A 26,084-nucleotide genomic window follows, 5' to 3' on the forward strand; every position below is an offset into this window, starting at 1 on the left:
AAAAAAAAAAGTTTTCCATAAAGCGTTTGCTTTCCTTGGAAAAACGCTGATTCATTTTAAAAAAAAACCAACAACTTATCACTGAAAAATACACAGAGGGCTTTAAGTTTTATTATGGTTCTGGACCAGAGCTGTAGTTTGAAAGTCTTGTACTTCCATGAGAGGAAAACTGAAGCGTAACTCTAAGAAGGCAATAGGAGAAATAAGGTACCCTGGAAGCATTTCCAAATTCAGAACTTGAGGTTTTAAAGCAAAAACTTCTGACTGAACATTTTTGGGGTTTCACTGTTCACTTTTTATTTTTTTACAAAATAAAATCAAAAAGTATTCCCATTAGCTTTAAAGGCAAACTTTTAGAATAGCTGTCTTTAAACAGAAGTAGATATTTACTTAGCTTGATAATTATAAGTACAGTTGAGTAGGACATTTCTTTGAGAAAGAGCAGGAGGATCAGATTGTATTATACTGGTTTTAGTCAAAAAAATGCTGTTCTCTCCCACAAGATTATCAAGAGGTTAAAGCTGAAGACATTACTCACTATATTTACAAAAGTATAAGGCATAAGCATTTGCTGAAAATATCATTTCTGTGAGGTTAGATATCAAGTTACTAGTGGAAAACGGCTATGATTAGGAGCTATTGCAATGTGAATGAGCCAGCCAGCGCTCCTGTCCAGTCTCAGAGCATGGTCCAAGTGCACTCTTTCTTTGAAAAGACTAGGTGACCAGAGGTATGTCTGACCGCTTGTGCAATTAATAAAATTAATAATAGTAGTCTCTTTCTTTTCCCCTGATGTAAATTAGAAGTACCCTTATTGACTCAATAAAATAATAATAGTGAAAGAGAACAAGTAGCAGGCCCATTATACTCTTGCATTACATAAAAATGGTATTCTTCAATAGAACTTTTCACTGTGACTAGTCTCTAGAAATCAGAGCTCTAAGGAGAAATAATATTTACACAGGATTTCAAGATTTTGAAATTTTACTTCATTCTAAATTAAAAACAAAAGCTTTTAAAAGCTGTGCACACTATCACACAAAGAGTGCAAAGAACAAGGCTAGTAGGGAACGGTATTTCCCCAGAATACTCTTTCAGACTCTTAAGCCAGAGATTGTGTCTCTTATTAAACAGCTGTTAATTGACTTTTCTTTCATAAATTTGTCCAGTTGCTTTTTGAACTTATGAAAACTTTTGTTATGCACAGCATCCTGTGGCAGAGAGTTCCACAGCTGAATCCCACAGGTTTAAAGGAGCATCTTCTTTTGCTTTTCTGAACCTGCCTGCTGCTACTTTCATTTCATGCCCCAGATCTTGTTGGAAGAGACAGTGAGCAATCTTCTCCTCACTTTTTCCATGCCACTCTGATGTTATGGGTATCTATCGTATCCTTCATTTACAGGCTAAAAAGTCCTACTCTTCATTCATTCTCCAAGAGGAAGCAGTTTCATTCCTTTGATTTGGCATGCTGTTTCCATGATTTTCCACCTTCTGGAGTTCTACTGCATTTCCTTTGAGGCATAGAACCAAAACTTTAAATAGTGTTATGGATTGAAGTGCACAACATGCAGTGACATTTTAATGCTTTCTGTTTTGTTTATATTTTTTCCTGATTTTTCTCAATATCCAGTTTTCCTTTTTTTTTTTTGGGCCACTACTGAGTATTAAGCTGACATACTGAGCTGACTGATATTCAACTGACTGATATTCTGACCCTGCTTTGAGCAGGGGGGGCTGGAGTATAATTTCTCGAGATGTCTCTTCCCATTTCAACAATTCAGTGAGTCTGTGATTCAAGCTTAGGGGACAGCAGGTGAAATATTTCTATTTTGCCACTGTACAAGATACTGGAATCACTCCTGTCCCAGTGTTATGCACAGCCTCAGCAACCCCCATTCAAGAAAAATGAACGCAAACTGGATCAAGCACAGAAAATCATTACTAAGATGAATGGGAAAGGCAGAGCTTATCTTCCACAGGAAAACTAAATGAACTTAGGTGCAGCCTAGCAGACTGAAGCCTGAAAAGGTTTATGATTGATGTCTGAAGTACCTTAGAGAGCTAAATACTGTGAATGTCTATTTAAGCTATATGACAGCACTGAATTAACAACAAACTGTCCAGGTGTATTAACCATTCTTGAAAAAATTAAAGCTAGAAAATAGGAGAAAGATTCTATGAAAGTTTTAAGCAACATTTCCATCTGCCAGTGATTCTGGCAGTACCAAAGCCAAAAGCTCATTATATTTACTATGGAGTTTACAGAGTTTTGACATTTTTGTGAGCTCTTTCTTTCTTGAAACTAAATGATGAGGAAGACAACGCAATTTTTCAATGTGCTTTAGCTTTCATGAAATTTCACACTGTAATGGAATATGACACTTTTGAAATTTCTCCATCCACGTCTCTCTCAAATGCAATATATGCAGTTTGAAACTATTAGCTATAGCAACAAGTAAGAGATAGGCTTTCCACCAACTTTGGATAAAACTCTTAACAATTTAATGAGGAAAATCTTCAAAACTCTCAGAACTGTCTATAGTGACAAAGACAGGCAAGGCCAGAGAAATACAGCTCTTGGAAAAAGCAATTAATGACTTAGAAATTACAGTTGCTGAATCTTTCTAAGGAGATGTGACAAAAGTTTACAGCGCTAAAGCAGCAATTGTTCTCTTACCTCACATAAAGTCCCCTATTAATGACTGGAAATACCAACAAATTGCTTGTCTATCGGGTCAGAAAATTCAAGGCAACAGCTTGTATTTTGCCTATTAAAACAGAAGAAGAAAGTACGATCAAATTAACCAAACTGAACAGGCTTCTAAACTTGCTTTTTAAAACTTGGTGTTCCCTGACCTCCCTGTTCATTATGCATTTAAGCTATACAAAGGTGGGGCAGAGTCTGGAAATCCATTGGTCTCAGCCCTTGAGAGATGTTTAGCTGCTGATGTGTCAGAAGACCCAGCATGTCAGATTTTATTTGAGCTGCAAAAGTCAATCTGGTAGTTAGGAAGTACAGAGCATGGGACATTATACACCTCATAAACTCTTTTAGTCAGAGTATTCTACAGAAAAGACTTGTGGGTTTTTTTCAGGGCTTGTTAAGAACATAATAGCATGCCCAATGGATTGCTACTGCGATGAAAGGTCTGCCACTCCATTCACATGGCTTAGGCCTACTCCTAAACAGTTTTCTGTAAGACCTCCTCTTTTTCCCAGGCATAGTGTTCATTTGGACACGTATGTACATGATGTTTTGTGGAGCACCACATGCAGAGGCATATAGACTAAGGTGAGATACTTCTTTGTTTTCTGAAGAAAAAGCAATAGAGTCTTTCCAACACTTCACAACTGAAAAAAGTTCTTCAATGTAAAAAAAAAAAGGTTACTTCCACTTTTTTGAAAAGCATCAGTGTCTCTGAGGCCCATTTTACTCTTCCATTCACAGAGCGATGGTTACTACGTTAATTCTGGAGAGGACACAAGTCTCCCTACAATTCACACTTTAATTCTGATTTTAATCACTCTGTCTTACCAAGTCTTAACCTCACTAAGAGAATGGGACATACGTCACTAGCCTCAGGGAAGTCAGTTTGAAACACTTTTTTGTACATAAATTATTTCTAGAATATGTGCATAAGACATATAAAAGTGTGTAACACTTAAATCTTTAATTGCTATTACTGCAGATTACAGGAATCTCCCTCTTATTAAAATGGTGAACTTCTGACAGGCTTTAAATTACTGTTGTGTGGTAGAACAGATCACATCTAGCAACAGCCAGTCCAGTAAATCACCATTCTGCCTAAGGAGCAATGGTGATGGCAGTGACATTGTAAACCTTCTTCTGAGAGCTCCTGGGGGATAGAAAATGGGTGAACAGGTTCAAGGTAGGCTCAGCTGTCAGTGTTTCCTTTTGGCTCTTTTTTACTGTTTTAATTTTATTGCTCAACAGATTTTGTTTGAGAGTCTTTTGGATACCTGAGCTAATTTAACAGGACAATTAACTCATTTAGACTTTAGTTTTCTGATCAAAACTTTTAATTTGAAGGTGAATACATTTATCTGCCCAAGTACATTCCCATGCCTTTTTTCTATGTAATTCTCCTGTCACTTACTGAAATTTACTGCTTGAAGAATACACTTAAATATTTCAGCCAAAGGATCTGGCTCAATCCCATCTCATTTGATGGGAAGTCTTTCAAAGACTTTGCTGGAAGTGGATGGGTTCCTAATGGCTCCCTGAACTAACACCAGGTCTAAGGGGCAGCCATGGTAATGCTGACTGGCTGTCATTTCACTTTTTTTCACAAATATTTACCCAAGTACCACTACATGTTTTATATTCTTCCTCAGTGTCAACAAACTCTGAACATTAAAGAACTTTCTACAAACTAATACAAGTTAAAGAAAACTTCCTGGCATTCTGGACGGAGTGCAGCCGAAGACTTCAGCTCCAGCTTCACTACGCTGCCATTTTAGCCATCCATTTTCTTTAGCGCAAAGATTTATGATGATCAGAAACGATTCAAAGACCATAGCTATAACGCACACGTAATCCTCAGTAACATATGTCTAATAATATAAATGTGATTAATCGTAATTAACTTAGATTCTACAATTTTAATATTCTGCGGCCAAGATTTACTGACATCTTGCAACCATTAACTAGTTATTCTTGTACTAGCCTGTATGGAACAACTAAGAGAAATGATATATTAGCCTTGTCCCTGCAACGTACAAGAACTTCCCATTATACATAAATGGAATCATCTGGGACTGCATCATCCTAAATACTAAAATAAATGTGGAACTAACACTATCTTCTAGACGTAACTCTACATTTGGCTCTATCAATATGTGCCATATTGTATTTAGAATAAATAGCTCTTCTCTTTCGATGAGCCACATCTATAAAATTCTGGTCTTAGATGAAACAAGCTTATTTCAAAGTTATCAGTTATGGAACATTACTTTACAAAGTTAGATTTTCAGCTTTTCTGTAACTTCCCAAGTTGACTTAAGCATTAATGCATTAAATTGTGACTATGGTCAGATAATTGATCTAAACCTACTTTAGCTAAAGATTACTCTCATATTAACACAAAATTTTAATTGACTTCTCATTCAAGTGATCAAAAGTCACAAGACTAGCTGATGCTGCATCTATCCTCTACTTCAGCATCACCATTTCAGTTTACACCATCAGTCACATCACTTAAGGTCAAACTGTGTTAAACACGATGGAGGACCCATTCTATATAATACAGACCTCTGTAACGTAATTTAGACTTACTCTGATGCAATATTGTAAATTACTTTTGGTTTATATGTTCAAATAATAAAATTCATGTAGCTTATAATAGGGTTTGATATTATTATTTTTATGTTAATATAATATTGAACACATTAAAACACAACAGGATGCAAGGAATCCAGCTTGTACCACTTCACTTCAGTGGAATTAAGATCTTTGTAACCAAGAGGCAGATCAAATCCAAAACATAAATTTTATTATCTACATAGTTTAGAAACATAAGACAGGAATAAGTTCAGTAGGGCAAAATAGTATAAAGTAAATTTAGTACTGAAATACATTTTCCATAGAACAGACTGGCATTTCTTTGAAGGTTTGCAAAAGGCACTTTATCACCCATTAGGAATCAAACGTAGTATTTGTGGCACAAGTGCATATACTGTAACATTTATTGAGCCTATTTATCTGAGATAAAACACAGAGGATACGAAATGTGAAAGCCGTTATAATATTTTGTCCCCATTTATTTACCTGGCCAGAGTACACTATTGAATTTCACAACTCATTTAGATGGAGTCATGGGAATATGGCAATTGCATAAATAACACACCAAGTCAAAATGCAAAGCTGTAACCATTGAAAAAGTACAATTGCTTTTTATAGCAGTTCTTAATCTGCTCTTTCCTCACCACAGAAATATAACACATTAACATTTATTGATCTTTGATGTCATCATGTGACCTTTAAAATGAAAAGGCGTGGACTTAAACAAAAACGCTGTTCCATAACAGATTGTGTGACATTGTTATAGCTTCCAGAGCAAGCGTTTGTGATGCTGGATGCCAAGTGTTATAATCGCAGCAAACGCAAAAGGAAAGAGAGACACCATGGATCAGAATCATTGGTTTAGCCTGCGTAATGAGAAGTAACCCTAAATAGAAAATACTAGGATACATCTAAAAGAAATTACGTCTTTGTTGGAACCAATGATTAAAATACAGGTACTAGTAATGAAATTAGTTTTCAACTTCCAACTAGGCCATACCCAGACTGTATACACCACATACAAATATACTCCAGTATACACACATCTCATAGCCAAATCACTTCAAGCTAGGAGTGCTGGAACCTCCACACACCAGTGATTAAACTGACAGGCATGAAATCCATTTGGGTGCATGAGTCTTCCTGTCTTGTGCAGACAAATGAATGACGATGCTCACAAATACATGACTGATATTTGTGTGTGAGAAATTGTGCGTGCGGACCGGGTTGAGCTGTTTGGCAGAAATCAGTGCTGCAGGAAGCGTCACTAGAGATACAACACGGCAGATTGCAATCAAAGATTCAGTGTGGTGAGATCGGAGCTGGAAACATCTAAATGACTGATTCCTCTCGGTATTCTGTGAATGCAGAGGATGTAACAACTTATGGATGACATTTTGCCTGCACTGAGGAAATGAGCGCTAATAATGAAGTTATATACTTTCATTTCCGCTGCCTTTTCTTTTTAACTGCACCAGTTATGCTAGAATACCCCTAATCAGATAAACTGCTGAGTCATTCAGGATGCACTGCTGACTCATGACTGTTTCAGTTTAGTTGTATTAAAAAAACGCCTGACAGAAATTGTTTTGGTTAAGTAGCTGCAGCAGAATTAAAATTTTCTAACCTGGTACTACTCACATAAAAATAATGATAATATTTAAGTGCATAACTACCTTCCTGCCTGCCCGAAAGCTCCATGAGAGATTTACTTGCTAACAAGAAAAAAAAAGGAAAGTTATTCAGCATATTCTCAAACAACAGTCTTCTAAAACAGAAAAGGTGAGATAAATCTCACAATTTTAGAAAGGAAAGTGTTAAGTTTTGTATCAGGGAACAACCAATGTCTACCATGTATTCGGTCTCAGAATTTTACCACCATTTGGAAAGCTGGAGCAAGCGATGTGGAGAGCTGTTCTTCAGGTTCCAGCATTTATTCCAGAGGCCTCCCTGGCCATTATGCTCTCCCTCGACAACTGTAGTTGACGTTCTACATCTTATTTGATATTTCCACAACAGAAGTAATGGGACATATGTTTTCCAGTGACAATAAGAACAATGTGGGGAGAGACAAGACTCTCAGACAATGCAGTGCCAAATACTTTTCTGTTGCGATGATGTGGCCCCACTGATTTCAAGATGTGGCTTTGGGGATAAAAGAAAGAATGGAAATGCAACTACATCACAGACCAGCTTTTGAATGAAGAGACAAAATACAGTGGAGTCAAAGCAACATTATGAGTAACATATAATTATGTTTTAAAGTAGAACTATGAATAAAAATACTTATTAATGGAACCCCTGAATTTATTAATTTTGTTAAAGAGGTAAGCCACTAAACTGTCTTCAAAGTGGTGTTAATATAAAGGTCAGTCAGTTATTAGCAACATAAAGTATCCTCCTGCACTTTGGAGAATTCAAATATTTAGTAATGGATGTTAAAAGACACACCAGAGTTCTTTCAGCACATTTTACCTTAAAATTGGAATATTTTTCACATAGAAATGTAACATACAAAAAAGGTAACCTTTTCACTATAGAAAATGCCAGTACTACACTACAGAACAACAGAAACATTAAATTTCTATTGCTTTTTTTGAAACGTGACTATGTAAGTGTTGGCTACCACTGAGCAAGGATAGACCCTCAGCAAATATTACAAGTACTTTTTACCCTATTTATTGCAGCTGTAAGGGATTCAAAATTCTCCCAGACAAACTCCACCTGTGAAAACCCAAACAGTATAGAGCAGAGGCAGCCATATTTTTTCTTTCATGGGAAGTTTTAATCAGAGACAAAAATATTTTATTAAATTTGGGAAGGGGGTCTGTATAAAACATGGTTTTGATTATCAGAATAGAGAACATTTGTATGTTTTCAGATTTTAAGAAATAAATGTACCAACAAAAGTTCTTCTTATTCCATCCCAAAAGTGCTATTTAATTGAAAACCCTTTTTCTTTCCAGCAAAAAAGAAGAAGTTTTGATGAAAAATGTCCTACTTGCAACTACTAGTTTTAATGTTCAGACTAAGAGTCTGGAAACCATTGACACTGATAAATTTGCTAGCAGTAGCAGAGCAATGCTGCAAGCTTCCTGCAAACCCCACCTCCCTTCAGAGACACAGAAATAGCTGCTGAAGTCCCAGAGTGGGTTTAGCTGATTCATGAGAAATGCAATTAGACCAGGAAGAAAATGCACTGATTAGTTATTTCTCAGATAGGTTTTGCTGCTAAGATTACAGGTGAGAACTGCAATCTTGAGAGGCTTTTGGCTCATATGAAACTCAGCCAAACTGAAGAGGCAATACCAACTGTCCTCATTAACTGACTCTTAATCCACAAATATAAAGTAATTTGTATTCTGCTTGTAGGGATTAATCTAGACCAAAGCAAGAGTTTCTAGTGAGCCTAGTGCACAAGAAAATCCTAAATACTGAAAGAAAAGCTTGCAAACAAGAACATGGTTTAATACATATCTTATCGTCTCCCAGTTTTTGCAGCCTTATTATAGAGTCCTACAGCATTTCCAATCAGTAACAAGCTGTGTGTCAATAAAGGAAGTTTGCGTAATGAGCATGGAGAATTTAGTTACTGAACCAATGGTCCAGACCTAGTAAACATAACAAAATTTCTCTGTAAAATATATGAAGCATTTTACCAACAAATTAATGAAGAATAACATTTCTTACAACTTCTTGTCCAGTTATGTGTCTCCACAATGCTTGTGTACTACACATGTAATTGCTACAGACCAGTCTTGGGCCACACATAATTCACATTAGCACAATAATTTTTCCAATAATAAGTGGATTATACCAATCCTTCCCTCTACACATGATGAAAATGGAGCTTGTTCTTCCTCCTCCCCTAGGTTAGGGGGGAGGATTCAGAAAATTTTAAAAAGACATTAAACATTATTGCTATTGGCAGGTCCCAGATTTATAATGTCTAAAACTTTGTATTTTAAAATTCTTAGGCCTATTTTGACAAGCCACCATGCTTGCCACAGGCCTTTGAAATGCAGAAGGCAGAATGCCCGTAAGCTAAAAAAGTGTCTTTTCTTCATCCCATTGAATTGTACTCAGGCTGAGACAAGTTAGAAATTGTTTAAAATTGACATTTTCTTCTTTTACTTGAATTGCTCAGGAAAATTTACAAATGTAGGACTGCAAGGGATCTCCTGAGTCATCAGATGCAGTCTGTAGGCACCGTGTTATATAATCCTTTTCATAAAAGTATTGAGCTCCACCTTAAAAGCAGCTGTTCTTTTTCTGAACCCACTACCTCATTTGTAGGCTGTTCCAGAACCTCATATAATTAAAAAACCTTCTTCTGATTTCCAGCCAGAATATATTCACGGCCAGTTTAGACCCATTTTTTTCATAAGCAAATACTGCCCTTTAGCTTAAATAGCTCTTTTCCATGTCTTGTATTTATTCCCTCATGTATTCACATTGTCTCTCAGTTTTTCTCCTATGCTGAACAAGCCAAGTCTTTTTTAGTTCCTTATCCTAAAATAGGTCCTCCACTCCCCTAATGAGCTTCAGGAGCACAGCAAAAATTAACTGTCCATGGGCAACCTAAAGGGCCAGGTCTGCATCACTGCAAAATTAAAGGCACATGACACACTGGGAACTCCTGAAACCTGCTGGGGACCCATGACTAACCTAGAGCTGCCACACCACTCTTCCCTAACCCAAATCATTGAGCATTCATCAATAATTTCAGTTAAGAAAAGGACAAAGCAAAAGTCCTGCAGATGCACCTGGTTTTGGAGCTCACCACAACCCCGGAACAACACTAGTGCAAGCTTAGGTTTTTTATTTCTCAGGTACTTTTGGAGTTGGTAAGTCTTGAAGTATTTGATCTAAGCACAAAACCAGAAAACATCAAGAAGGGTTCTTAAATCTCCAACAAAAAGCCACTGAAATCAGTCTGAATTTTTCAGAAGCTCTCAAAAGGCTTTTAACCAAGTCCAATGGGGGGATAGGTTTTAAAAGTTTAGTGACAGCCTATACAACAGAAGTAATGGGACATATGTCTATACAACAACATATTAGACAAAGATTGGTGTAATTATATCACCCATGGACTTCATGGTGGATACAATAAACATACTTCTGCGAAAAGAAGTGGGAAAAATACATCAATGATGGGAAAGAAAAAAACAGAGAGTATATAATCACATTTGGTGAGTCAACGTTGATTTTGATGCAAAAAAACACACAAGGAACATTAGCTTGAGTATTAGAAAAAGCTCCTTAATTATGGTATTTGTTAGAGCCTGTAAACTGCAAAACAGTGAACGTCTGAAAGTTAGTAACACAAAGCACTGGATGAACAAACTAGTGTTGATCTGAGAGAAGGAATTTTAATTCTGTATCTTTTCTATCTTTTATTTCTCAGGGTTTGGGTTGGTTTTTTTTGTATTCTACCCAATAAATTTCCTTATAAATTCTACCCTGAATTTCTCCCTGTAAAGGAATTTCAGGATGATAGATCAGAAAGGCACCACATCTCCTTCTCATATAGTGAACACATCTGATGCCCTGGAGCAGGGAGAGGAGCCTCAGCACTGTTCCACCATTTCTCATCTAAGTCCATTGCTGAGAAGTATTGGAGAAAGACAGTAAGATCAAGGGAATCAGTGCATTTGCCAGCCTGAAAGGTGAATACTCATCAAGGGCATTTATGAATGATTTAGTATTCAGAGTGCACTTGGGACCCTCTTGTCATGTCATCTATCATGGACGGACACAAAGAAAGACACATAAACTAGGAAATTAATCCTTTATATCTAGCTTTATCAAGTACAATGTGTCACTGCTGTGGTTCAGCCTAACTTTACAAAATACATTCTCAAGAAACCACAGTAGGACAACAGCAATATATTTTACCTAGCACGAGACTTGTTGCTTAAATATCACATTCCAGAGACTAACCTAGGTGAAGGATAAGGTAGGTACATCTCTTCAACATAGACCCATTTTTCTTCCCTCCTTGGGTAGTTCTGAAATCTGCAGCAATGAACTACCTCTTAATAGAAAAACAGAAAAAGAGTAATTTCTACTGAAAAGAGAGCTGAGAGTATATAAAAAGAGCCTTTAAGGCCACCAGGTCTTGCGTAGCTTTCAAGACCAATCACAGGTCAAAGGAGCAGTTGCTAACATAGCTGATTAGTCATTTGATTTAGAGGTCCTCCTGAGTTAGAAGTTTTATCTGTTATGACTTAATTTTCCTGTAGGCCTCAACAGTGACTACTCAGTGGCTCCTGATATCTGTAGTCTCTGTCATCTGACAAGAAATACAGTTTCTTTTTCTAACTTTACGTGTTCTCTGTCCATATATGAAATTTCCTCCATGTCTGCCTTCACTCATGAGATGCTATTGAGAGAAAAGAATATTTTTTGATCTGGACTTCCCAAAGGGAACTACATTTGAAATTAATCTTCCTCACTACATTTTTGTAGAAGCAAGTTTTCTAACTGTCAAGTGGAAATAAGGGTGCCACTTTCCAACACAGTAAAAATCAGTAGCATGTTCTCAGTGTTCTGTTAAAGCCAGCTCATGAACTGAGTTACTTCTATCCTAATAACCCTGTGAAAGAAGGGCCAAGATTTGCCCTGTTAGGAATTTTACTACCCCAGAAAGGTGACAGCTAACAACCATAAGGACTGAGGCACATTGATGGATTTCTCAAGAGTAGACAGCTGAAACACGTAACCTTCAGGCTAAGCAGACCACCACTTAAGATGACAGAGAAGTTCTGTTTTTATATCCACTAGTATTAGTCTTCTGAGACTGCCAGAAAAAGTGGCTGGTTTTGTGACATGGGTAACAGTTCATTTAGAACTGAAACTCAAGACTCCAAATGTATTTCACAGGCATATTTTCCTTTTCTAGTTGGGAGCAGATTACTTTTTTTATGAACTTTCCTCCACGTTAACTGCTTTTTCAGTCTTTCGATTGATTGCATGGACAGAGTCAGCAAGGAGGCAGCTACTGAGCACAACTGGCTGCATCTGGAGGCAAGGGCAGTTCTGCCTCTGCTGCTGTCACCACCATGTGACACCAGAACCACTGAAGCAATCACATGAGTTAAGCAGAGTCCATGGCCCAGCTTGTCCATGACCTCCGAGAAGTACGTCACAGCAGCCAGCACCACACCCACATGCACTGCTGGCCACGGTGAGACATAATGGGTGGGTCAGCGCAGATTTACAGACAGGGCAGCAAAGGGATGATACTTGTGGACAGGAAAGGAGGTGGTTTTGGGCAGATGGTATGTGCATGAAGAGACAACCATGTTTTGGCCACTGCTGCTGGGCACTGTGCACAGCTATGGCCCTGAGCCAGAAGCAAAGCAGCACCTTTGCCGTAGGTATGGCTGAATCAGTCCTGGCTCTTGGCATCTGACTAGAACTCAACCCTTGTGCAGATGCATGGGGAGGTGGCACACAGTATGGTACAGTTCGTGTGGGACAATAAGGACACCTCTCAGTTCAAACACTGGCTGTGCTGCTTCAAGGACCCAAGGAAACTACTCCTTGTAACAGGCCTACTGAGTACTGAATCCTCCAAGAAACTCTTGTTCAGATTGCAGCCGCTGCTAACCAAACAGCGCCAAGACTGCTAAGGCAGAAAGACTGTCCAGGCACATTAGCCAACTCTACCACTTTCTGAATGTCAAATGTTGGCAGGTACGTACAAGAATCATCAAGTAGCCATCAAACGATCATGTCCTTGGGTTACATTGCCCCTTAACAGACTTGCATTGCTAACATTCTGGAAAAGTTCAAGACTCAGACTTTGAAATAGCCTGAAAACTAAATATAAAGGCATATGAATGAACACAAAGATGTAGAAAAAAGACTCTGTCCTCTTAGAAATGACAAATGCTCAACTGCAGGTGTGTTCTACTAGCTGAAAATCACATTTGAGTAGTACATCAGTATCACAACAACCACAGACAGTTCATGATTGTCTCATAAGTTTACTTGCTTCCTGCTTTCCTTCAGCTGAAGCTGCATTGGTACTTGTACACAACACAGTGAAGAAAGAGCATACAGCAATGCAGATAGCAGGAGCTCTAGCACAGGATACATCCTGCTACCACCCTTTTTAATTACTATTTGCAGTTCAAGGCTGCACAGATTACCTCCACCCACACAAGGTAATTTGAACACTTTTATTTCGTATAACTACGTACTGACATGATGTTAACAGCTGCAATTTCAAGGAGTAAAATCGTTAGAACAGCAGTTACAGATCAAGCAGAAAAATCTCAGATCTTTCCCTCTGGTTTCATAGAATCACAGAATAGCTGAGCATGAAATGGACCTCTGGAGGTCATCCAGTCCAACCTCTTTCTCAAAGAAGGGCTAATATCAAAGTTACATAAGGCAGCCCAGGGCCTTGTCCAGTTGAGTCTTGAAAATCTCATAAAATCTCGAAGATGGAGATCCCACAGCCTCTCTGGGCATCTGTTCCAGTGCTTAACCTCTCTCATTGTGATTTTTTTTGCCTTCTGTCCAGTAAGAGTTTCCCTTCTGGCAACTTGTAACTATTGCCTCTCATCCTTTTGCTGTGCATCTCAGAAAAATCTGGGACGTCCTCCCTGTTACCATCTCTTAGGACCACTATTAGAGCCACTTTAGGCTTCTCTTCTCTGGACTAAACAAACCTTTGTCCCTCAGCCCCTTCTTCCATGAGGTTCTCAGTCCCTCAGCCATCTTAATGGCCCAACTGCTATCACACCGTATCCCTCAGCATGTAGACACACTGTACTGCTTTGCATCAACAAGGTTGAAAGGGTTGAAAAAAATCCCTACATAGCACCATGACATCAGGTGCAAGGTCCCAGTCTCTAAGTAAAGTCAATTTAAAATTTGCACTAGCCTCAGTGAGGCCAGGTGCTCATATAAGGCATGCACCCTTACTGCTGGAACAGAACTAAAATTCAGTTCAGGGCACGAACAGGGTGGAGAACACATGTCAAAGATTTCTGCATTAGAGAGGAAAAATGAACAAAAACAGTGATAAGGAATTGGGTAGCCATTTTCACAGGGATGCTTAGTTGACACATGCTCTGAAACTGCGTTATGAAAACTAGAACAGAAAATTATATGTTTCGTTACCCAGAATTAGAATGAGAATGGACTGGTTTGTGCACAAAAAAAGTGTAACTGAGAGGCTGTCCAAGATAACAAAAAACAAACCAAGATTGTTATCTGATTATATCAGTACCAATATTCTGCACTATGTCTTGTATGAAAAATTATCTGTACCATACACTTACAAATAATACATTGCCTGAGCTCACAAATAAACAAAACTCAGCTCTTACCTCCATACAGTAAGTTTAAACAGGCTTATTTGGTTTGGTCTAACTGTTTAACAACAGAGGGAACACACAGTAATACAAGTCAATGAGACAACTACAACTGACCAGAATGCCAAGCTGAAACAAAAACACAACTTCTGCTTTCAGGAAACTCTAAACCAGAAGTAACATGTTGCCAAGAAAGCAGATGAAGAAGTAAAATTAAAGCATTATTATAGAACTAAAGTAACACAGAGTAAGACTAAGTGGTGAGAGGTGAGCTGGGAGCAAGTCCTTTGGTTCCTACCAATATGTGATTTACCTCCAGTTAAAGACTCCAGGCCACAACTTCAGGGAAGGTGAATTGCTGTTGCTATACTGAAGTCATTACTTTAAATGCACCAAAACTCCAGCTTTCAGGTTGTGGCTTTTCATATGCTCCAACTTGCTTTGTTCCAACCAGACTTTGTAGGAAATTTGGGTTTGACTGTAAAGGTACAGACCTGATTCTCCTCTCTACTCAGGTTTCAAGTTCCCTGATTTTCCAAGAATTACTCTCGATTCACACTGATAAATGAATCGGTCTTTCAAATTAAAACTAGGCTTTTTCATTTACTTCTTTTAACTCTCACTCTGAGTCAGTCCATTTTCATTTAAGAAAGCCCTATTATGGGGACTGTGGACCAGTCCATGCCTACCACAAGTGGGCTGGCTGCCATTTCATCTATACTGATACACTCTACTAGAGACACTGAAGAAAAGTTAAATTGTTCACTATTTGTAAATCAGTATTGCAAATGGATTTAAAATGTTTAAAAGTCACTCTGGTGCAAAAACTAAATAGAGTTAAATTCTTGACAATTCCAAAGTTGAGATTGTTTAATGTCTAAAAAATGAGAATATAAAAAACCTAGAATAATGCGTAAGAACAAGATATTACTGTTTTGCAAGTTCTTTGTCAAAAACTGCATTAAGTATGCTTTTGAAGCATACTTTTCCCACAAATAAATGCAATGCAAATACTAGGTCCCATACGGCCCAGTTTATAGCCCTTACCCTAAAAAGTAGTCCTAAGGATTAGCATAGTTAAGTATGTACTGTAATGTAGAGCTTGTTGTATATTCATTTACAGTGCGTATAATTCTCTTCTTAGAGACATTACCAAACCCAGCAACAGCCGTTGTATGTAAATGGAGAGTTCCACTAGCTTGTATTTAAAGGCATCTATAATAACAAATAATTAACAGGCATGATATAGTTACATATTTCTAAAGTGCAGACTGTACGATAAGGCACCATATAACATATATTATTTCAAAACATAAAACATCTTAGCAAAATAAAAAAATAAAAATATTCCTTTAAAATTTAGCTTCCATGCTCCTGAACAAACCTCCTATAAATATGTACATCTTTAAAAAAGTGTGCCATTAGTAACTCTACTAACTAGGCATAGAAGGAATTTCTGAATGCCCACCAGACAAAATTAATGCTACTTCTCCCTGGACTACAATGGGCTTTTCCCATTTTGTCAAGATCTATAAGATCTTTGTTTTAAATTTCCAGGCAAAGAGTAGCTAATCATTTACTAGCTCATAATAATATTTTGAGCAGTGTTATGATACTCAAATACAATATATCTGCATTTTCTTGAGTGAAATCTAACATAATTCCCTATGGCCCAAGAATCTTATAACCGCAAAAAGAAGTCTCTCCTTAAAGAATGTAATCAGAAACAACACCACAGATAATCCAATCAATTGCTGGAGCAACAGCCTGAGAGTTGGGATATGGATTTCATCCCTGACTATGCAACTTGCCATGATCTTGAGAATCATCAAGTCCTGACACATTTCAGTTTTCAGATCATCATGTTCAAGATACTAATATGTTTCTAGTAAATAGTTTGAAAATCTCATTAAAAATAAACTGATTAAATTTAGCTTTATGAAATCTAATTTAAAAATCCATTTAAACATAAGAATAACTTTTTTACTGTGAAGGTGGTTGGACACTGGAAGAGGTTGCTCAGAGAGGTTGTGGAATCTCCATCTTTGGAGATACTCAAAACCCAACTAGAGATGGTCATGAGCAAGTGTGCTCTAGATGACTCTGCTTTGAGCTGCAGGGTTGGACTAGATGATCTACAGACGTCTTCTCCAACCACCACTATTCTGTGCTTTTCTAATAATTGTATGTATTTTTAAAACACTTCCAGTGTATTATGGGGTTTTTGCTCATAAGCCCAGAAAAATAGACTTGAAGGCACCTTCTGGCTTCAGGTTCTCCATCCTCACAAGTATTGTAATCCTCTTCATAAATGGATCAGGCTCCATATTGTCTCTCATTAGCAAGGAATGATTCTTCTAGTTTTCTGAAATGTTCTGTGTCCTTGCATAGTTTCAGAGTTATTGTTATAATCATGCAGTGACATTCCTTTTCATTGTGCGACCCTCCTGTGTAGCCTAGCTATACAGAGGGTGTTTTGAGTGGCAAATACAGAAATACAAGTTGAGTCCATGATTAAAACTCACAAAACACAGTATTGCTTAACATATAAATTTATACACCTAGATGTTAAAACCCTGCATATTTGTGTATTAGTAGATATCGCTAGTTCAGTGCAATTTTTATAGAGCAAAGTTTCAGGGAAAAAATCCATTAGCTTACTAATGTGCTGTAATACACTGTGATCACTCTGAATATTACATATACTCTATGTGTAAACCGTACTGAATTTGTCAGATGTCTTCCCTTAAGAGAATCTTTCAGTCAGCTAAATCTAACTGTTTTCTATTGTCTTGCTATTTATGGATTCTTTATAATTATTCTAATATATCTTGTCCAGATAGTACTAATAAAACTTATCCTGACTTCCTTTAATTGGCACTGTGCAAGTTCCAAATCCCGTGTTGCATTACAACTTATAACATTCTTAGGTGTTTACACACAGTCATTTGTTGCTTAACAGAAGAAACCACTTGAGCTATCCACTTCACACTTCTATTTCTACCCACATAAAAATAAGACCATAAACCAAAGTCTCTAATACTGGACTCTTACCTGATATTCAGGATATACATGAATAAAAGAAAATAATGTGTGCCATTTGCTCCTGCTTGATGCATATCATGATTTCCTAAATCTGTTGAAAATTCAACTGTTGAGCTGTCAATTTTGAAAGCTCTGTATACACAAGAGTTCCAATATGAAATTGACTTCTACATGATCTACACTTTCCCATCTTTTTTGCCTTAGTCGGAAAGTTAGCAAATCTTTCAACAGGAGTGTTTTGGCACCTTTCTATTATCTATGACAACATGTCAGGTGGAAAAATGGCTTTTGCAAATAAGAGAGAGAAGAATATGGGAAGATGTTCTTTTTGATGTCATTGGGAGATACTGGAAAAAGAATCAATGTGTTCAGACAAAGACAAAGGTAACTTAATTTTCAACATACGAAAAGACACAACAATGATTAGCTTCAATCCTTCTTGCCAGACATGGTTCTAGTTTCATAAAATAAGATGGTGAATGATACAACAGTATAGCAAGAGGAACCAGGAAAAGGAGAGATGAGCAGGTGTGGAAGGCACCTAAATTCACAGAGGTCAAAAGAATACTTGCACTCATTTCCATGTTTTTTGCATGAGGCCCTACATCATCATTTATGTTCCAGAACAAGCATGTGTCCTGGTAAACCATCTTCTACAATGGCTGTTACGGGGCTGTGATAATAATCCATGGAAAACATACGTTTGCTGACTCACACTAGAAACCAATTCTGAGCCACTTCTATCTGATGCAAAGTCTTACTCACTACCAGGTTTTCTTCATTGACTGCTGTTATGGAACACTGCTTGTACTGGTTTAGGGAAACATTGTTTTGACAGTGAAGTCTCCTCTAGCAGGGTAATTTCTGTACTTGCCTTTTTTTCTTGCAATGGTGTACACTCTCTCTGCATCCTTCTCCTGTGACACAGCATTCAGTGCTTTAATTTTTGAGGCATTTTTTTCTCTATCTCTCTCACGTGATGTCAGTCTGTTAAAATGACTGCAGTGAGTTGATGCTCATACTTGCATGGAGATCTGTTAAAATCAATAGATCACATGAATAAACTCACAGAAGCAGGGCACACATTATACTTAATATGAAATATTTCCCACTGAAAGTAACTGAGAAGCAAATATGTGCTAAGCAATGGGACTTCCTTATTTTCTAAGTCTAGATGGGTAGTGACAAGTATATACAACTGCATCATGTGGATTCCCATATGAAGTATTAGCGTATTAACATCATCTTTCATATACCTTAGTTGGCATCCACATTTTCATGTATCTTTGGTCAAAGTTTCATTTTTCCCCTTCCCAAAATAAGGCAAAATCATATTGGCCATACTTAATAGAACAGAACAGAATCATAAAGTTGTAAGAAGTAAAGACGCTTTTCAGAACAGCTGCCATTAAAATATACTTTCAACCCTAGAAAAGTTCTATTCTGTGGCATACACTGTACACCAACAAACAGACATTACTTTGTTTTCTATATATTATTGAGTTTTTTATTATACTGTGGTATTGCAGATTCTATTTCAAATGCTTCCTCTTGATGGTAAGTAATTGCATGTTATAAGATCCAAAGAAGCGTTTGGAGGAAGACATTAATTTAGCATCAGGATCACAACTACTTGTTTGCTTTCAAAGACAGCATGGCACAGGGCAAAGTATATTGGGCTTTTCCCAAGTCTACTTTTTCTTGTCACAAAGTAATGTAAATCAGATATTCAAAAAAAATGGCACCTTCCTATTTTCCTTTCACAGTCATCTACTCTCTAATTTTTAGATGCTATATGTATGCTAAGGACATCCTCATCTTGTTTTGCAACTCCTATTTGACTTCACATCTTGGGTAATTTTTCTGACAAGCTTCCTGGGGTCTTTTAGCTCTCTCTCAGACCTAATAGGTGAGTATACAGCCATAAAGGTACCAAGCCCTAGGAAACCCATTATCCTGCCTATCACCCAGCCAGAACAGTGGCGTCATAAATGACTCTGCTCTTCCTGCTGTAGCTACTCACCATTTCCTGTCAACTCTTCCTTTATGAACTCACTTTCTTTCGTTTTCACCATCACTAACTTTTTCCATGTTCTGGTCATCCTCCCTTCTTTGGTTAGAGATAGCCATCTTGTTACCTTGTCCCCTGCTTTCACTTCCAGTTGCTGCCACTAAAATACTCTCTTTTGCCTCCCATTTTTTCACACAGCCAAGGCTTCGCACAGCTTTCTCCTTGCATTCACCTTTAGTTCCATGTCCTTCTCTCCTTCCTCTCACTCATGTCTTGTTTTCACCCTTTTCTCATTCACTTTTCATACCTTAGTACAGGAATTCTCTCAATTTCTCCGTTTACCAAATTACTCTCGCTCATCATTCAGCTTCCTCTTCAAGAGACAATGCAGTCCTTTACAGTGACTTTTCATAGAGCATGCTGCCAAAATGTACTATTCGACTGTACACTCCTTGGGGGAACTGTATTATTGACTGTACAGTATCTACAATATTTGCATAGCCCTGGACAGACTGACTAAACAATCAATAACAAATCAATGGCACAGCTATGACAACAGTATTTTAGCTTTCTGAAATACAATAGTTTCGTTTTTAAGTTTATTCAGTCTGAGAGATAATTCCTGTAATTAAAGTAGTGGAAACCAGAGCATCCACCAAATCAAAAGAAGTGTTCAAATGTGACGTATCGCACTTGGAATGCCTCCCTTGCTTGCATTGCTCTCTTGGGATGGGAAATAGGAGAAGGCGGCGGAACAATAAGAGTAATGAATAATCACATATTTAGCAAAAACATTCAGTTCAGAGTTTGTAATTTGTACAAAAATCTGGATTTTGCAGCAATTTCATTGCAGAGTAAAGATATTTCCATTTAAAGGCAATTAAAATTGGAAAAATATGTATTTCCAGAATATCTGTTACCAGAAACTTTTAAAAAAATGGTAATAAGTGTAAATATTTATGTTTTTTTCCAAAAGACTCAGAAGTATACTTGACTAGTTGACTAGTTACAATAGAGACCTGCTGGGCAAATGAAGGTCACTTGGATTTTTTAAAACGTAAAACCTTATTTTCTGGTAAACGACAGGGAAATACACTGAAACCACAATCAACTTTTCCTGGGTTTGACAATCGTAAAAGTCCTCTATCTGCTCCTCACTATTGACTCACACACCACTGCATCCCAAGGGACTGTGTACTCTAAAACGAGGAATGCGTAATCAGGAAAAAGATGTTTCCCCTCTTCAAAGTATTCACTAAAGCATTCGTCCTTTCAAAACTTCCAAACTAATATTTGTTTGGGTTGTAAGTCTTACGGCAACAATATTGACAGTGTCAGTGATCTAAACACTGTACAATGTAAATGAAATTTTCTAAAATATAGACCCGGTCATAGAGATTTCTTCCAATATGGTGCAGGGTGGGTTGTTCTCATTTAAGCTGTCTGAGAGCAGAGTAACAGCAAAGCCCAGAAAGAACACTCTGATTATTAGACCTGACTTGAAAGAAAAGACATACATTCTTCTATAGCTTGGGAAGGGACATTTTTTAATTCATTCAAGACACCTCTGGAGAGAGTCAATACTATGAAGAAAGGCAACAGTTTCAGAGAAGGAATATTTTAGAATGCACCGGAAAAATGACTCACTGGATTTGACTGCCATTTTGTTTACTGCTGTGGAAAGCAGCAAAATAGTAGGTGTAATAAAGCAGACTTTGAAGAGAAATGTATAAAAATGTCTACTTATCGATGGAATATTCTGCTCAATGAGCACTCCGAAGAGCTGATTCACTACTGTAAACAATAAAGTCACTTTACGGTAACACAAAATAATTGATTTATCAAGAAGAAACCATGAGGTGTGATTATTAAGTCATGCATTTCTTGGGAATTTAGCAATTTAGCAATCAGTGCAGCAAAATTTCTTAAGGCATGGGTAGTTTACAGTATTTCTTAATCCTTTCAACAGTTTAGTTTTCAAATATCAAATCCCAACAATCCAAATATCACTGGCAAGTTGGAAAGCAGAGAACAACCCCCCAGTTACTTCAGTTTAGATTAAAAAACAGTTACATTTTATGTAAGCAGAGTGGCTTGTCCTTAGGAATTCAACATTATCACACCACCCAGCAGATCACACAAACCATAAACATCTTGGAGCTCCAAACTACCATAAGATAGTTTTTATTGAACTGTAAGTCAATACTAAACTGGTTAGCTGGCAAGTTCATAATCACTAGAGGTAATATTCACAGTTCAGAAGATGGAGTCAATCAAGAGCTGGATGTGCATGTGTTATTTCCTACTTTCATGATAAAAAGTGACAACGTTCAAAATACCAAATATCGGTATTTCAAACAGGAATCCTCTCAGTCAGAAGAGTCTTCAGCTTCACCCCACTTGGACCGCACCAGGATTTTTGGTCATAAATGCCATTCCAGAAATAATTCAGCGCTCGATACCAGCGACATTTATTAACCATGCCCAGACTTGCTGTATTATACTCAATAACCGGCTCCAATCTGCTGCTCAGATAATAGTCTGGGCAGTGCCAAGTCCCACATTAACGTGGAGTGCAGCGTTACACAAAGGACTGAAATCAAGAGATGAAAAATGCCAACACAATGAAGACAAACGAAAGCCATGACCATGGCAAAGCCAGACCGCGCAGCACTCTGCGTCACTCCCAGACTCCAGGGGAATGACTTACCAGAGGTCAGCTATGGGAACGTGGGGTCTAAAAGCCAGTAACAACTACAGCAGGCTGGCTACGAAGCCAAGGTGTGAAGAGCTGGTCTGAGCAAACCCTAACGGCACTCTTCCATATCAAGAAAGATAGTATCAAGAGAACATTCAACGCTTTACCTGGAGAAACAGATGCTTCACAGTGTGAAGCTGCAGGGACACGACTTGATACTCAAGTGGCCTCCACAGAGACCAGCCCTTTGCTTCACAGTGGCCGCAGCGTCGCACTAAGGGCCCTTTGCCACACACCAGTTCCTGCCTCCTCAAGACTCCATCATGCCTGCTGGAAAGCAGGGCTTCCTCTTGTGATGAGCTAGTTGGTCTTCACTCATGGCCAAGTTGGTGTGAGAAAACCTCCTCAACCTGCTCAGGAATCCCTGAGCAGGAGACGTTCGGCAGTAATGGCGGATAAAGGCAGCGGAGAGGTCTTGGAGCCATCTTCACATGGTCCCCCTCACTCAGGTAAGCCGCTGCGCTGGGCCACGAGGACACCAGTGGCCATGGGGCGGCCCTTTTCTTCAGAGAAAAGGCCCAGAAGGCCCTCACGTGGCAACGGCCGATGGCTTCGCGCCACGCCACGTCCCACAGTCGCTTCAAAATGCCGGCCGCCTGGTGCCTCCACGTGAAGACCAGGTGGTGGGAGGTCGGTGGCTTCCATTTCCTGGAGAGGGCTGGCTAATTTGCAAAATGGCTGCAAGGGAGCGGGAAAGGCCTCTCCTTGCCTGGCGGAGGGTGGGCGAGAGGTGGCCCCGAAACCCGCCGCCCTCCCCAGGCTGCCGCTCCTCGGGGGGCTCGCGGAGGGGACCCGCCACCTCCATTTCCTCGGCGATGGCCATGGGGTGGGTGGGGCGGCCATGCGGCGCCCAGGGGGAGGGAAGGTGGCCGGCAGGGCCGCCCGAGGCCGGCGGCGGGGAGCCGGCCCCGCGCCCGCCTCTCCCCGCGGTGACCTTGGGCGGGCGGCGCGGCCCTCCCCGCCGCGCGGCCGCTCCTTCCCCCCTTTATTTTTTTTATTATTATTATTTTTATTTATTTATTTACTTTGGCCGCGGAAAGAGTTTGAAGCGCTCCCGGCTCGGAGCAGGGTGGGGGGTGGGGGGAGAAGAAGAGGAGGCCGCCCTCCGAGCGGCCCCGGGACTTTCCCTGCCGGAGGGCGCGGGGGACCCGTCCCGGTCCCCGTCCCCCCGCGGGGCGGGGAGGGTGGCGGCGGGCGGGCGGGGTGGGGTGGGGGGGTGGGGGGGGCGCCGGCCCCGCCGCCGCGGGGGAGACGCGGCTCCCGGCGCTGTGCGCCCGAGCTGCTGCTGGTTACGCCAGCCCCGCCGCCTGCCTCTCTGCCTCTCCTCGCCTCTGATTCTGCGCACAGCCAGCCCCAAAGCCTGTCATTCTGCAAAACACAGTTTACTCAACAGAGAGAGCGAGTGGGGGAGCGGGAGAGGTGGAGAGAGGGAGACGGCGCGGAGGAGCCCAGTCCCGCAACCCAGCATGGCTTCAGGGGACCTTTACGAGGTAGCGGGGGGCCGCGGGGCGCCGCGGGGCGGGAGGGCGGCGGGGGGGGCGCCGGCCGGGGCGCCGCGGAGGGCAGCGGTGGCGCGTTTGGGAGCCGCTCCGCGGAGCCCTCTTAGTTGCCGAAGAGCGGAGGAAATCGCCGAGGGAAGGGCTGGGGTGGGGGGAAAAGGGCTGGCGTGTGTGCCGCGGGGGGAGGGAGGGAGGGATGGAGCGGCTCCCCTCCCTTCCCTCTGCCTCTCTCTTTCTCTTTCTCTCTCTACTTTCCATCGGGCTTGATCTTAGCAGGCCTTGCAAGAGAGAAGGAGGAAGGAGTGAAGGAGAGCGAGAGTTAGCGGTAGGATGGGGAGGCGATCGCAGTGTGATGAGCCCGGAGAGTGGAGAAAGTCCAGGTAAAGTCATAGGCGCTCTGGACGTGCTGAATGTGCAGATTAGTGCGAAAAAATGCGCCTTAGCGCTGCCGGGAGGCGCAGGGATGGAGGCGGCTCTGCGCCCGCTGTGCAAAGTGCAGGAGCCGGCGCCAGGTTGCTTCACCTCGCGCCCGGGGTGCTGCGGGGGCGGCGGCCGGGCCGGCGCGGGGGGGCCGCGCCGCGCTGCGCCCCGGCACCATGGCGGGCTGCAAAGTTTGGCGGGGGCCCCGCTCCGGCGGGGCCGGGCGGCCCGGGGTGCGCGGTGGGGCGGGCGGCGTCGCCGCGCCGGCCGCCGGCCCCCCGCAGCCCGGCGTGCGGTCCCCCCCGGCCGCAGCGGCGTGGAGAGCGGCGATGCATCGGGCGACGGCCGCCCGGTTTCCAGGTCGGGGGGAGGGAGAGAAAAAGGAGCTGGCAGGCAGTCGGCGAGACCCAGCCAAATTTTGACCTCAGGCACCCAGTTCTAATGCCCAAACTGAGAACAAGTCTAGCCACTCTTCCCGTGCCAGAGAAGGAGAAGGGAGAAAGCAGAAATTAAAAATAAGAAAGGCTGGACCCAGGTCTTTTGAACATCCAGCTCCAGTAAGCGGAACCAGGGTGGAAGTCTACCATCTAAAAAAACCAAACGAGACTGGACGTCCTGCACCAGCTCCTGGTCGGGAGCACCTCCTCAGGCTCTGCGTTTCCTGGCCAAATGGCCGTTGTGTTGTGGTTGTCTGGAGCGCACAGTTCAAGGGCTAGGGCAGAAACGATCACCTTCCAGTTGGAACTGTGTGCCGATGATTAGGCACTGCTCAACCATCGGGGCGTGCTTGGGTGTGGAATTGCTGCTGCAGTTTGTTGGTTGGACTTATTCTCCGTTTGATGATCTTGATGATCAGCTGTAGGGTCTTGAGTGCAAGAAGTGGAGGATCTGGCAGGTTTCACGTAGACAGTTTTTACTTTGTCATGGTCTTTCAAAGTCTTTAACAAAGGTCATAGTTAAGGGATGACATTGCTCGATTAGGACTTTATTTTGCTGAGTGGGACACAGACCTCCTTTCCAGTGAACAGCAATTACGCTTCCTACGTGGTGTTAAATTAGTGGAAGTACATGATGATTTGAATACTATCATTGACCTTTTTCCCACCATTTTGCAATATCTGTCATGTTACTTTGCAGCTTTAAGGATATTGCATGTCAACTGTATTGCTGTTGTGACTCTGGCGAAGCCAGTGGGAGTTCTGTGAAAAACAACTTTGACCCAAAAAAGTTAGTGATACAATTTTGTATTAGTAATTTCTGGGATGTGTAGAGGATCTTTGCCTGGTCTTGTCTAAGTTTTCTTTAGATGTTTGGATTGGTTCTAGAAAGAAATAAAACTAGTACCTCTTAGGCTAATGGTAGCCATGCTGGTTTAGCTCCTACTCATCATTTAAAAATTCTGCTTTTTAAATGATCTTTGTGTTATTATAAGATGACACCGTTTGGCAGTTGGATGTGGGCTGTGCATTGAGTACTACTGTGTGGCATACGAGTGATGTTGCTCACGCAGTAACCTGGCATAGAGGTGTTCTGTGAGAGAGCAGATTTATAACCCACTATGCAGTCAATTTTAGGCCCAGTCACTTTGCAGGCATTTGCATGGATGAATGTGAATTGTTAGTACTGTGGTTCAAAGCCTCTGAATCACTTCCTTTCTTTGTTACTCTGTTTGAACTACTCTTGCTTATCATTGTATAATATGGAAGAATTGTATCCA

At 40.5% G+C, this 26,084-nt stretch overlaps 1 protein-coding gene across 3 annotated transcripts in view; it reads left to right on the plus strand.

The window, feature by feature from the left end:
• The first annotated feature begins 23,816 nt into the window (after positions 1 to 23,816).
• The window catches only part of CDYL2 (chromodomain Y like 2), a 69,092-nt gene continuing 66,824 nt past the window's right edge, over positions 23,817 to 26,084 (plus strand). The window contains exons 1-2 of one of the 3 annotated variants that reach the window (XM_072872910.1): positions 23,817 to 23,938; positions 24,221 to 24,327. In XM_072872910.1, the coding sequence (XP_072729011.1) occupies positions 24,300 to 24,327 (28 nt within the window). In that variant the 5' untranslated portion in view covers positions 23,817 to 23,938; positions 24,221 to 24,299. The remainder of the gene's footprint in view (positions 23,939 to 24,220; positions 24,328 to 26,084) is intronic. The other 2 variants (XM_072872909.1, XM_072872911.1) reach the window with 2 other exon arrangements.

This window comes from Ciconia boyciana, chromosome 9 (genome assembly GCF_034638445.1).
Source record: "Ciconia boyciana chromosome 9, ASM3463844v1, whole genome shotgun sequence".
Lineage (NCBI taxonomy): Eukaryota > Metazoa > Chordata > Aves > Ciconiiformes > Ciconiidae > Ciconia > Ciconia boyciana.